Source organism: Astyanax mexicanus, chromosome 15, assembly GCF_023375975.1.
Source record: "Astyanax mexicanus isolate ESR-SI-001 chromosome 15, AstMex3_surface, whole genome shotgun sequence".
Classification (NCBI taxonomy): domain Eukaryota; kingdom Metazoa; phylum Chordata; class Actinopteri; order Characiformes; family Acestrorhamphidae; genus Astyanax; species Astyanax mexicanus.
In genome coordinates this window covers 24,864,545-24,878,496 of record NC_064422.1, presented here as the reverse complement: position 1 = coordinate 24,878,496, position 13,952 = coordinate 24,864,545, and the positions used below count along the sequence as shown (strand labels likewise).

At 41.0% G+C, this 13,952-nt stretch overlaps 1 protein-coding gene across 6 annotated transcripts in view; it reads left to right on the top strand.

Annotated features, from left to right (window-relative positions):
- Positions 1-13,952, top strand: part of LOC103032461 (transformation/transcription domain-associated protein) — a 134,604-nt gene that overhangs the window by 116,311 nt on the left and 4,341 nt on the right. For all 6 annotated transcript variants that reach the window (XM_049464430.1, XM_049464432.1, XM_049464431.1 and 3 more), the window contains 5 exons: positions 186-447; positions 7,875-8,100; positions 9,081-9,298; positions 11,199-11,383; positions 11,956-12,159. In XM_049464430.1, the coding sequence (XP_049320387.1) occupies positions 186-447; positions 7,875-8,100; positions 9,081-9,298; positions 11,199-11,383; positions 11,956-12,159 (1,095 nt within the window). The remainder of the gene's footprint in view (positions 1-185; positions 448-7,874; positions 8,101-9,080; positions 9,299-11,198; positions 11,384-11,955; positions 12,160-13,952) is intronic.

The window sequence follows — 13,952 nt, the reverse complement described above, 5'->3', positions numbered from 1 at the left end:
AAAGTATTGCCAATAGAATAGGACGCTCATAAGCCAGGTGTGAGCTAGAGGTGTGTAAAAACCCCCAGCATAAAGCTGTGAAACAGTGGAAGTATGTTCTCTGGAATAATTATGTTTTATTCAGTACTGTCAAATATTAAACACAATAAACACAAACAGTAACAATGAGCTTTTCTTTTCTCCAGGTCCTGCGGCAACTCCAGCAGGGTCTGGCCAAGTGCCACTCCGTAGCGTTTGAGAAGAGCGGCGCAGTATCCGATGCTAAGATCACGCCGCACACGCTGAACTTTGTGAAGAAGCTGGTCAGCACGTTCGGAGTGGGCCTGGAAAACGTGTCCAACGTCTCCACCATGTTCTCCAGTGCTGCTTCTGAATCTCTGGCCCGCCGAGCCCAGGCTACCGCCCAGGACCCCGTCTTCCAGAAGATGAAGGGCCAGTTCACCACAGGTCAGAAAACGCATGAATACGCGTCACATTTTCCGTATGTTTGTTAACAATGATCTGGTCTGATGGCGTAAGTGTACTGTGTTGGGTACTAATTGGGTCTCATGTCTGAGTTTCTCAAATTTGGCTATTTATAGGTATGTATTTGAGTAAAATGAACAATGTTGTTTTATTCTATAAACTACAGACAACATTTCTCCCAAATTTCAAATAAAAATATTGTCATTTAGAACATTTATTTGCAGAAAATAAGAAATGGCTGAAATAACAAAAAAGATGCAGAGCTTTCAGACCTCAGATAATGCAAAGAGAACAAGTTTATATTCATACAGTTTTAAGAGTTCAAAAATCAATATTTAGTGGAATAACCCTGTTTTTTAACCGCAGTTTTCATGCATCTTGGCATGTTCTCCTCCACCAGTCTTACACACTGCTTATAAATAACTTTATGCCACTCCTGGTGCAAAATTTCAAGCAGTTCAGCTTCCATCCAATTCGTCTTGATTATATTCCAGAGGTTTTTAATTTAGTAATAAAAGAAACTCATCATTTTTAAGGGGTCTCTTATTTTTTCCAGAGATGTATATTCAGGGTTTTGCAGTGTAGGTGTACCTAAACAACGAGGCAGGTGTTTAAAATTGACCTTTCAGTAGAGTGTCGATCCTCTGCATCATAAGCCATTTAGATTTGATAAGATTCCAGCTGAGAGTTCTAGGTTATGTTTCCATTACAAGCCTCAAACGTCAATTCAGATTTTTTTTTTTTTTTTGGCCTAATACAGATTTTTATGTGTGATTTGGAATGCGGATAAAATCTAAATAAGATCTGTGCCAGCATATTTAAGCCATTAAGCTTAGTAATGTGACCTAGTAATAGCCCTACACACTTTTTTTAGTAGGAAAATGGAATTGACATGTTAAACTGACTGCTAAGACATTCCTTTTAGCAGCACAGGACCACAATCAACCAATACTGACTCATAATGTTTAATTTGCTAGTATATTTTAATTTTAATTACCCTCACAATAAGTACGGCTGAGGTAAGAAAAAGTGAAGAAATTAGTTTTTTGTATTTTTTTCACATTTCAGCTCTTAAATATTCAGAAAGGGTTATTAAAAATAATGATCAGTGCACTTAGTATTCTGATTTAAGGAAACATATTTAGACTTTACCAAGCAGGAAATGAACTCCTATCTATTCAGTCAGGTTGAAGCCATGTATGTGGTGGAACCTGAGGAGAGATGTTTATGAATCTCTCTCAAGCGTCTGATCCACATATGAGCTCCTGCGCTGCGTTAACCACACACTTCTACATCAGGTCTGACTCAGGAGATAATTGGGGCTGTGAACCATGTGATTAGATTTAATGGGTGAGGGAGTATGACTGCAGGATGGTGCGTCGGGGTGTGTGTTCAGGTGCTGTTGATTGCGCAAGACCAGGACAGCAGAGTTAATTCAGCAAACTCATTAAATGTTTCGTGTTTAGAGCAGCATTTGCCCCCTGGGTTGTTTTTTTATTTTTAATACGCCTTTGTTAAACCTATAAAACAGTATGTTGCTTTAAAAGTCGTTGTGTAATGTAATGCTCACCCGTACCTGAGTAGTTAGTGGTAATGCAGGTTTGTTTACAGTGGAGTTGGTTGAAATGATTGAACACTTTGTGGGAAGAGTAAATGCAGCACACTTTGCCTGTAAATCCTGAATGTCGGAACCCTCGCTGAAATTGTTTTGGCACTCTCTCTGGGTATCGCTTGACAGAGACTTTATTTTTTTAAGCTAGTTTTGTACACATTACACAACACCTGGCAACCGGACAGCACGTGGAGAGCAATGTGAGTAATCCACAGCCTGCGTCCACACAAACTCCCAGTCTGCCTGCAGGACTCCAGTCTGGAGGACACGCCGCACATCTATCCACCTCACGCTAATAGCTGTGATTATTCACTAAAATCACAACAGACCAGCCGTCAACAGCACTGCTTAGTTTACACTACAAAACAGGAGAGATATGACTTCTGTTCTCAGTCCACAAAGAGATCTAGATGTTTGACTTGTGGAACTGCAGCACATGAGTTGTGTAAACACTTGGGAGCATGTAGCTGCTATACTTACTGTGAGTGGCATCTCTGTAAAAACATGATTTATTAAATCACTACTGACTGAAAAGCAGTCAAAGAAAGGCTGTTGAATGCTTCTGAGGTCAGTGTGTTTACATATAAATGATGCTATTTTCATTGCAAAATAGTAAAGCAACTGTTAATTAGATCATAATGTTTTGTGGGCCGATATTGATCAGTCCATTACTGATTCCAATTGGAAGTGAATCATCATGCAGGGCTTCTGTAATGTTCTGCGTTGTTTCTTAAAATGAAAAATACATTCACATTTTGAAATCAATCACATTTATTTATTATTTTATTTATTAATCACACTGTGTAACAAATGCTGCTGTACTGTACTGTTGCTGTTTGTATATTTGTTAGCCCTGCTGTATTCTGATGCTCAGTATACTGGTCTGAGAGATGTACTCTTAATAGAATTATCTGGTTAGTGGTGTAAAAAAACCTTTATTCTGCTTCCTCCATGAGGAATGATAGTTACAGATTCTACAAATTAATTTGTAGACCGACTGAGCGGAGCCAACACAGAGTACACTGCTGGCTTTAAGGATGAGCCTTCTGCTGAGCTGCAGTGTTCTTTAACTTATAAAAAAAAAATATATATATATATATATATATAGAGAGAGAGAGAGAGAGACAGAGAGAGACAGAGAGAGACAGAGAGAGACAGAGAGAGACGCAGAGAGACGCAGAGAGACGCAGAGAGACGCAGAGAGACGCAGAGAGAGAGAGAGAGAGAGAGAGACAGAGAGAGAGACAGAGAGAGAGAGAGCACTTTGGAAAAATTAAGAGACCACTACATTTTCTGAATCAGTTTCTCTGATTTTGCTATTTATAGGTATACGTTTAAGATAAAAAAAATGAATGAAAATAGTTTTTATTCCATAAACTACAGACAACATTTCTCCCAAATTCCAAATAAAAATATTGTCATAACAGCATTTATTTGCAGAAAATGAGAAATGGCTGAAATAACAAAAGGAAGAGCTTTCAGACCTCAAATAATGCAAAGAAAACAAGTTCATATTCATAAAGTTCAGAAATCAGTATTTGGTGGAATAACCCTGCTTTTTAATCACAGTTTTCATGCATCTTGTCATGTTCTCCTCCACCAGTCTTACACACTGCTTTTGGTTAGCTTTATGCCACTCCTGGTGCAAAAATTCAAGAGGTAAAATCAAAGAAACTCATAATTTTGAAGTGGTCTCTTATATTTTGCCAGAGCTGTACATATATAATATATGAAATTCCTGCTTAACCGTGAGCGAGATTTCAAGGTGTGTGTGTGTGGAAAGCCCTGCGAGACTACAGGCAGCGAGAGGGTGTAACGCAGATGTGGTGCCAGCTGTCTGTGTGCAGCGGGGCAGAGCCAGTGCCTGCTGTGCCCGCCTGGCACCGCCCTGCTGCCGAGAGCCAGTTACAGCACAGAGTCAGCCATGCAGGAAACTTCATATTCACCTCTTGCTTGCTCTCTATTGCTCTCTCTCTCTCTCTTTCATGCTCTTTCATCCACTGTTCCTTAAGGGTGAGATGTAGACCAGAAAACATCAGTCTATGCATCAATACACACACTCATCACACATCATTTACCACACAAAAGCCCTTTAATCCAATCACAGCAGCCGCTCACCATTTACAGGTTTAGATTTTTACAGACTAACAGCCTGATACCATTTCCTTTTTCCTTGAAGATGCTTTTTCCTCAGTGCTTTCAATCAGGTGCCTTAAGTATACGCCTAGTTGACTGTTACTACTACATTTTTTGTTTTTTTGAGCCTTCACTTTTGCTTTGGTTGGTGTAACTGGATATCAGTTATTATTAATTATGATATTGGTACATTAATCAATCACGTGGATGCTTTGGCCATATCTTACCTCCTATTGTGGCATCTGTGTGGGAACAAATATACACATTTACAAAACAAATTTAAATGCGCTATGCTTTGTTTTCCTTCAGTAGATGTCGCTCTAGAACACCAGTATGTCATACCAAAACTAAGGCTTTGAATTCAGCCACGCCTCACACCCACCGCCGCTCTTAAAACTGCTGAGGCTGGTTGTTAGCATCTCTGCTATAAGCCACCCCAACCGTGATGAGCCTCGCTGCTGTGTCTGTTAGCATTACTACTCTTCACACTGCAGAGCTCAGCTGAGTAATGCTAGAAAGGGAGGGCCATTCTACCCACCCAAAGAGTGCAAGACCAATTATGTTCTCTTTTTTTACTTTTATTGCTGTGCGAACGTGCCAAATCAGATTTTTTTTCTACTCAGGTTTAAGTCACTTTTATTTGTGGTCCTAAATCAGATACATGTCTGATACATAGACATGCATGTAAACGGTCAGATCAGAATTCATGCGTTTTTTTGCTTTTATGCATGTGCTGCGTGCTTCTCTCTCGTATCCACACATCTCCTGGTGCAACTGTTAGATACAGGGCATTTACTTTGCATTAGATACAGGTCACTTACATTCGTGAATGTCAACCGTCAAGATAACCAAATCTGATCTGAACAGAATATCAGATTTGAGCAATGTGGCTTGTAATGTGAGCATAGCCTCAGAGTCCTGACCATATGTCTGTGTTCTGTGGATGTTTTTTTGTTGCATATAATTGTATGATATAATTGTTAAAAAAAAAAAATAAAAAATACTAAATTTAAATGAGTAAAAATGTACTTGTTGCAGAATCTAGTTTGAAGTAGGTTGTAGATTTAACAAAATTAATAGAAGCTCTATGCACCACAATGCTCTGTCCCATTTTCACACCCCAGCACAGAATTGTAATCAGATTGTCGTGAGGTCAGATACCTCTCCATATCCCTGAATCTGAGCTTCTGAAATCCTGCCTCTCAGCAGTTGAAAGCAGCTCTGCTCAGGCGTCCCACCAGGCTTCCAGGGGGAGGCCGCGTTCACTCAGCCCTTTTCACTGATGGAATTTAAAGCAGCCGAGTCGCCGGAGACCAGGGCAGTCAGACAGACGCTGAGGGGGGGGGTTTATAGCGCTCGGCCACCTCTGCTCTCCGCCTGATATTAGGTGGAGAAAGCTTCCGCCTTTTGGTGCTTTGCCGTGCACAGGTCAGAGAGCAGGGAGTTTGTTTTCTGCGGCACCTGGGAGCTCCAATCCCCCCCGGATATGAGGGCCACGCTCTGGAGCTGAAATAGCACTGTGCACACACACACACACACACACACACACACACACACACACACACACACACACTCACTCACCAGCAGGCCTCTCGAGGGCAGCATGTTTATCAGAAAACAACTCGCTCTGCCCACACGGAGCATTTGAGTCCTGCTATCCTAAAAGCTTCTTTCTTCAGCCACGAGCCCTAGCAGAGATTCACAGCTCTTCTTTACTAATAACTATTACAACTCTAAAACACTTAATTTCACATGAAAGTTCAATTCAGCCTCTCATATTTGTGCTTATTTCTTCATCTCTAATCATGCTGTAATTACTCACATATGAGTTTGAGCACATAACATCAAAGCTCTACTATATACCTTTTTTGTTTTGATCAGAACAAAACAGATCACCTAGACCAAACCAATAGATGCTACTGACATATAACTTTGTGAAAATAGTATCATCCCTTCCTCTACAGAAGCTATGGACTCTTTAAGCAACTCTGTCTCACTATCACTTACTTGTCTTTAAAGAGGCAGTCCGTATTATTTTTTTTTCTACACAAAATAAGTGGAGGAGGGATAAAATATTGTGCTTAATGGTACCAGTGTGCTGGAACGCCCATCCCTGTTAAGCCTAATATATTCATTCTAAAATCTGGGGTGACGAGTCGCTTTTCACGGGAGTTCTTCTGGCCTCGTCACGCGTCTTTACGTGACACGTCACACGTACAGCCTCTGAAAGAGGATCCGGCTCAGGTTTACTGAACGCGAGCGGCTGGTGGAACAATGGAGACTTCAGAAGAGGACACTCAGAGATCAGTCGCTCATTCATCTGATTGAGTGCTCTCTCTTTCTCTCTCTCTCTCTCTGACTGAACATAACCTGGAATCAGATTCATACTCTCTGAAAGAAGACATAAGCATCACACCCGCCCAGTTTGAAATGATTCTTCCACATGCTTGGTGCAATTACTCATTCTCACCAGAGAGGGCCCTAAATCCCAAAACTTACAGACATCAGCTTTTAAAAGTGGCAACACTGGATTAGGCCTATTAAAGAGCATATTATAGGCTCCATGTAGTTGCTTGTGCTTGGGCCCTGTAATTAAATGTATCGTTATATTAATTGTGTTTTAAATAACCCAGAATCACTTTGTGATCGATTTTACAGAGAACAAAACGTGTCTTTTACCATCAAGTATGTACACTTGACTGTGAACGCATTCCATGCAGTAAAGTACCTGAACATTGGAGAAGACTCTTCTTAATCTGTGGGAAAAGGTTAAGATTACAGGCTGCGTCTGATTACAGAAGACACCGTCTAATTCAGAGGGAGTTGAAATGGGAGGTGTCTGAGTTTGTTATGGCAATTTACTCCCAATCAAAGCGTCACACGGAATAACTGACATTATTACTAGTGTCATGATGGCAGTGAGGGTTCCTTAAGTGGCCCATCATTATGCATGACGGACCAGCTCGCTGACTTTACACAGAGGGTGATTGACGGCCCAGCACAGCAGGCTTTTCGATTACTGATGCTTCCGCCATATATTTAAAGACATGTAAATGTAGTGGAGGGGGGATCTGAGGAAAAACTGCAGCTGAAATGAAATGGCAGGCCCTTTCTCTGATGGTGTTTCATGCTTTTATTGGAGAGGCACAACAGAATTAGAGAATTATGAAAGTGGAGCAGGTTTTAGCCTTTTTGATAAAGTTGTGCCCCGAGGTTGTCTCTAAAATTGGGGACGTGGCGCGTGTTCAGCTGGCACCTTCCGCGCCTTCCTCCTCAGCTTAATGCACAATGTCATTTAGAAGTTGAATTGAGCATTTAATCCCTTTTCTCCCCTTGTGCTGCCCCTCCCTGATGTTATCTGCAGCCTCACATCACAAGAGGAACCTGCGAGGAAGTACAGCACAGCACTTCTATTTCCTGATCCATAGATAACGTCTCTCTCTCTCTCTCTCTCTCTCTCTCTCTCTCTCCTCTCTCTTCCTCTCTCACTCCCCCTCCCCATTCCTTTTTCACACCTTCCCCATATTTTTTGCCGCTGTCTCCACCACGTTCTCATCACCTTTCCATTCCTTCCTCCTGCAATCTCTTTTCAAACAACCTCTCAATCTCCCCAATCTCTTTCTTCTTCTTTCCATCTCTATCTGTCGCTCTCCTGCCACAGATTTCGACTTCAGCGTCCCCGGCTCCATGAAGCTGCACAACCTCATCTCCAAACTGAAGAAATGGATCAAGATCCTGGAGGCCAAGACCAAGCAGCTGCCCAAGTTCTTCCTGATCGAGGAGAAGTGTCGTTTCCTTAGCAACTTCTCTGCTCAGACAGCTGAGGTGGAGATCCCAGGAGAGTTCCTCATGCCCAAGCCCACTCACTATTACATCAAGATAGCCAGGTAAAAAAAAAAAAAAAAGATTACACACTTCAGCACACGTACAAACACGCATACTACAAACATTTCCATGAGTGGTATAACCCAAAATTAGGAAAAGTTGGGACAGAATAAACAATGCACATAAAAAATGTGAGTGCAGTGAGTGCTCTTACCTTTGATTTAGCAGTCACTTGCAAAGAGTATGAATCCAAGATATTTTATGTTTTCTGTATTCATCCTAATTTCGTTTGTTAATACAGTATACATCCGTTACTGCTTTTCGAGCATGCAATTACATAAGGCTTCAGGCTTACATTACATAAGTTCAGACAGGGCTTGTAATGAGGAGAAATAATAATAATGATGTGTTTACAAACAGGTGGTTGCAATCATGATTTGGTTCAAAAGCAGTATCCACAAAAAGCTTTAAGGATCAAATAAGGGCAAATAGCCAGCATGTCAACAAATGTTAAAAACTAAGTTTATCAAAAACAAAAAAGATGAGAGGAAATTTTAAAATATCTTCCTCTGCAGTGTGAAGTGCAAGGGATAAATTTTTAAAAATATAACACGCAATGTGATTTCCCCATCCCTCAGACGCATCTGCATCAAGAAACTACAAAGCTACAAAGGCATGGCTGTGAAAGAAGAGTGTACACTGCCTTTATAACATTTGCAATGCTTTATTACTTGACATCCTTGTTGTCAAATGTTGTAAGGAATGACAAAAATAGGATAATGTTTTAGTTCTTAAATGCAGGGATGGATGTATATTAACAAAGTGTAAAAAAAAGTCAAAGTAAATGTAGGAAATCCTGTTTTTTTTTTTTTTTTTTTTTTTTGTGTAAATTTCCTGTGTAATCTTTGGATTCAATATGTCTGGGTTCTTGCACATCTTAAAAAAAATTTTAATTTTAGTGTTTTAACATTTTTTCCTTTATGTAGGAGATTTTAGGCCCACCCACAGTATTTAACCCTCTCTGTGCTGCTCTGCTCTTCAGGTTTATGCCAAGGGTGGAGATCGTTCAGAAGCACAACACTGCAGCCCGCCGCCTTTATATTCGTGGCCACAATGGGAAGATCTACCCGTACCTGGTGATGAACGATGCGTGTCTGACCGAGTCGCGTAGAGAGGAGCGTGTGCTGCAGCTCCTGCGCCTCCTCAACCCCTGCCTGGAGAAGAGAAAGGAGACGACCAAGAGACATCTCTTCTTCACAGGTACCATCAGCCTCTTCCTAGACTGCTTTTATTTCCTCTCCCAGCCCTGGTTCATCTTTTATCACCACCCCCCCGTTTAGGCTTTGTATGTACCACAAATTTAAGCTCAGACTTAGTATGTATCACCACCCCCAGCACGGGCTTCAATGGTAACACTAGTTTAAGCTCAGGCTTAGCTTGCATGTTTAACAGCTGGCAAGATGTGTGCTGGTTTATTATTTATTCTTCGAACACACATTTGCTGATTGAGGCCATAGTGTTTGTAGCTTAGTTAAAATATATGTACCATATAAACAGCTCTGCGAGTGAGAAAATTTAGCTTTGCTTATAAAAAAAAGTGATCTGTCAAAATAAAGTTTAAGATGTTTGCTCATAAAGAGTCTCATTGTTACTAATTGTGCCCAATAAATAGACTATTAAAACTTCTTTCCCCTTCCTGATGAGACTGAGGTTAAGATTATATCTAGTGGAAAATGTATCGTATAGACCAGCATCCCAGAATAGCTTTAACCTTTGGATTTTGAGGTGTTTTGAGGTGGTCTTTCTTTAGTGGTGAAATGTATATTTATATTCTGCTATCCCGTGTGGTCACCAGCTCGGCTCAACCAAAGTAAATATCAGACAGATAACATTATAGAAAAAGGTTCATTTTTAATGATCTGTTTATTTTTATACCTGTCCCAAAATAAAGTCAACCTTAGCACTTGTTGACCTGTCTCAGGAATTTATTACTAGAGTAAATTGACTAAACACCTTTATGCTTACTAAATGCCTTATTCAGAAACTGGTTAAAGAGAGGGAGTTCGAGATCACTCTAGGGATAATGTGTAGATGCATGGTAGGAAGTACTTTTTAGCAATTGGATAATATTTTGTTTAGGTTGATTTAACGATGCACAAAAGCAGCACTACAGTTTTCAGGTAACCAGCAAAAGCTGTTGCGGAAACATGACTTTGGATAAAAGCAACTCCTGGAAAAAAAAAATAAATTAGACCACAGTTTTTAGAATAAATGATTTGGCTTTGCATTGGTGGTAGCAGAAGCACATTGATGCCAATTAGAAATACTACTTCCATCAAGTTATTACCCCCCACCCCCCCTCAATTCCCCACTATTCTGAAACAAACAAAATCCTTGTTAATATTTTTCTTTTTATTCAGATATACACAGTAAAATATGACTGAGTGCTATGTGATGGGAGGCTGGTATTTGTTTAGTTTTTGAATTTATGATAAAATAGTAAGAACTGCTTTATTTTAAAGACAAAAAAGGGTTTGGTTTGCTAGCACCAATTAATATTCAGCAGTGCTCTCTTACCAGCCTCCATATTTCTCAATTTGAGCTGCTTTTCTTAGTTTCTGCTAACAGTTTCCTCCCTCCTCTAAACAAATAAATAACTGGCAGCACACTCCTGCAGTGCATTAGTAGTTTCCTGCGGGCTCGGCGAGGTGCTGGTGGGCGTTCTCCCGAGAGCGCTCTCCTAGCAGGTGTTTTCTCACTGGCGCTCTTGGCTGTGGATTGCTTTTGTTTAAAAATGATATGACTGGGGAATTGTGCGGTCTCGGTTCACTCTCTGTGTAAATGGAACGATTGTATCGACGGTGGCGGATCGGAGGAAAATGTTTAGAGGATGTTCAATGGGCGAGTTCAGGTTTCAGCTAGATTGCTCTGTGTTGAGATCTTTACAGTTCTATATGGTTTGAATGATAGTTGTATATCTTCAGTAATGCACTGAGCTGCCTCTTACGATGCCTCAATTCAGTTCGTTTCTTCTAACTCAGCTCATCATTATCTGTCCTTCAGGGGAGCATCCTAGGATAACTCTATCTGCTAAGCATGTCTTTGTCGGACTCCATTAAGCGTGATTGCATCGTAACGTGTTGTGTTATTGTGCCTGCAGTCCCCAGGGTGGTGGCCGTGTCTCCTCAGATGCGATTGGTGGAGGATAACCCCTCGTCTCTTTCTCTGGTGGAGATCTACAAACAGCGCTGCGCCAAGAAAGGCATTGAGCATGACAACCCCATCTCCCGCTACTACGACCGACTCGCCACGGTTCAGGCCAGGGGAACGCAGGCCAGCCATCAGGTACGGCACATCTCATGTAGTGCAGCCAAACTGAGCTTAATCACACTGGAACAGACAGCAGTAGTGCTGTTTAATAGCGCACTTATCTTTTGTTCTTTGTGGAAACATCAATAAATGATCATGACTGTGTGCATGCTTGCAACACTGATGTGAGATGCTGTGCTAAATAAAATTAACCTTATATGTGCTTTACAGAGCGACCATTCAGAAGAAATAAAAGCAGGAACCAACACTTTATATGAGTCTAGTTTACATTAATTTATATGAGTCTAGTTTACATACAGTTTAAATTATAAAACATAACAAATATTTTTGGTTCTTTATAACATTAGGTAGTTAAATTATTTTTAGTTTAATAGTTTCTTAATGTTTAGTAGCTTAATTGTTTTGTAAGTCTGATAGTTTCCTAGTAGCTAAAATGTTTTGGTAAATCTGATATATTTTATTGATTAGTAGCTTAATTGTCTGCTCAATACTGGCTCTTTATTTGTGCACTTCAGTAGTTACACTCCCTCACTTAAATCATGCTGATGAACAGGACTAAGTCCCTCCTCTTTCATGTGTGTGTGCAGGTGTTGCGAGACATTCTAAAGGAAGTGCAGGGGAACATGGTTCCTCGCAGCATGCTGAAGGAGTGGGCCCTTCACACCTTCCCAAACGCCACAGACTACTGGACCTTCCGCAAGATGTTCACCATCCAGCTGGCCCTCATCGGCCTGGCTGAGTTCATGCTGCACCTCAACCGCCTCAACCCAGAAATGCTGCAGATCGCTCAGGTAAACAATCGCCCAGCACTACTGTTCCATTAGCTCTTTTTTTTTCCCCCAATAAGATACATTTATACAAACACTGTAGGACAAAAACGAAAGTGTGTAAGTGCATACAAATTACAAGTAAATTACAAGTAAATTACAAGTAAATTACAAGTAAGGTAAGCTTATACACCACTGGATCAAATGATCATGTCTTATTTGGAGGCTTTTTACAATTTTACAGTCTGGTTTTTGGTTTAAAATGGGATTGTATTTTGTTTATAAGCCTTATCTGGACAGGATTAGATTCTCAGGGGGTCCTGGGGTAGTTTTATCTTTTCTTGGGGTCCTCTGACGTCTCCCATCCGAAACGACCATGTACGTGTTTTTCTCAGACGTCTTCTGAGAAAATTAAAGGCTAAATTTTAGTTCCAGTATCCAATGTTTGTCCGGACACAGTTTCATCACCATGCATGTAATAAAAGAGCAATTTGTCCACTGCTACGCACCGTAATTATACTTTGGGTGTGCATTTACACAGAGATCCATGTAAACACAACAGCGTTTGTGCATCAGAGTGGAAACGGAGGAGCTACTGAATGTGATGTCATGTGACTGAGAAAGACAAAAAAAATCATGGGTGCTTTTGTTTTTACAATTGCAGCCCAGATGCAGGAGTTTTATCACTGAGTAGAAGTGTGAAATATTTTTCACAGACGTCCCCCTGAGAAACTAATCCCATCTGGATAGGGCTGTAGTTAAATTCACAGCCTTTAATTGTCAAAAGGTCACATTTATTGTATTGTACAGTTATGTCAACTTTAATAGAGTCAGTGTGAGGGTCCTGATTCACATGCTGTCAGCGTAAACGTAAAGGCGTAGCTTCTTTTAATGTCTGAAGCTGCTTCACCACTAAAGATCCTCTTTGAAAGCTGACTGTTCTGAACACAGTCAGCTTCGATCTGTGTTAGGGATCCATCTCAGATGTGCGAATCCAATAAAGCGGCGGTCTCGGACGCCCTGCTGGATCATCTCGCAGCAGATGAACAGATACTCTCCCGCGGCTCTGGGCATATATTACTCATGCTGCTCGGATGTGAGGAGCGTTTCAGATAGCCTGATTATACGGTCACTCTCCAGCTGTCAGCCTTGATTCAATTAAAAAGCCTGAGTGTGGACGATTGGCCCCGCATCATTACAGCATCTCTACACAGGGGCCCAGTACACTGGATTCAGGAGCAGGAGTGTATTTGAAAGTCTTTATTAGAAATGATTGTCAAACAGACGCGCTGTCCTCTGATCCTAATCTGCCTTTTTTTTGGGGCGGGCGGACGAGCGACGGTTAAAGCGGTGGTATTAAGTCCCCTCTCTGCGTGTTTCACTCTACGGATCTTATTAGGCACAGGGAGATTACAGAACCAGGCAGAGAGAGAGTGTGTGTGTGTGTGTGTGTGTGTGGGTGCACTCTTGCCCAGCCCTGTTTACACACAAACACTCGAGTGTGTGCACGCACATCTGTGGTGTATTCCCATCTGGAAAGCTTCTCTTTCTGTTTATGCTTTGAGACCAGCGCTGGAGGTTGAAGTGGCATTGGCTTCTTTACAGCGCAGCATGTGTTTGACTTCATTGGTCTATTTACATTTTTTTTTATTTATCTTTAGGCATAAAATTAATAATTATACTGGTGTGCAAAAAGTCATGTAATGACCAGCTTGACTGAACTAGTATCATGTCCCATGACTAAAGATGTGTGTGTGTGTGTGTGAGACCTCCTGCATTGAATGTGTTTATTGGTCTGTTTGCAGGAACAGTTCTAG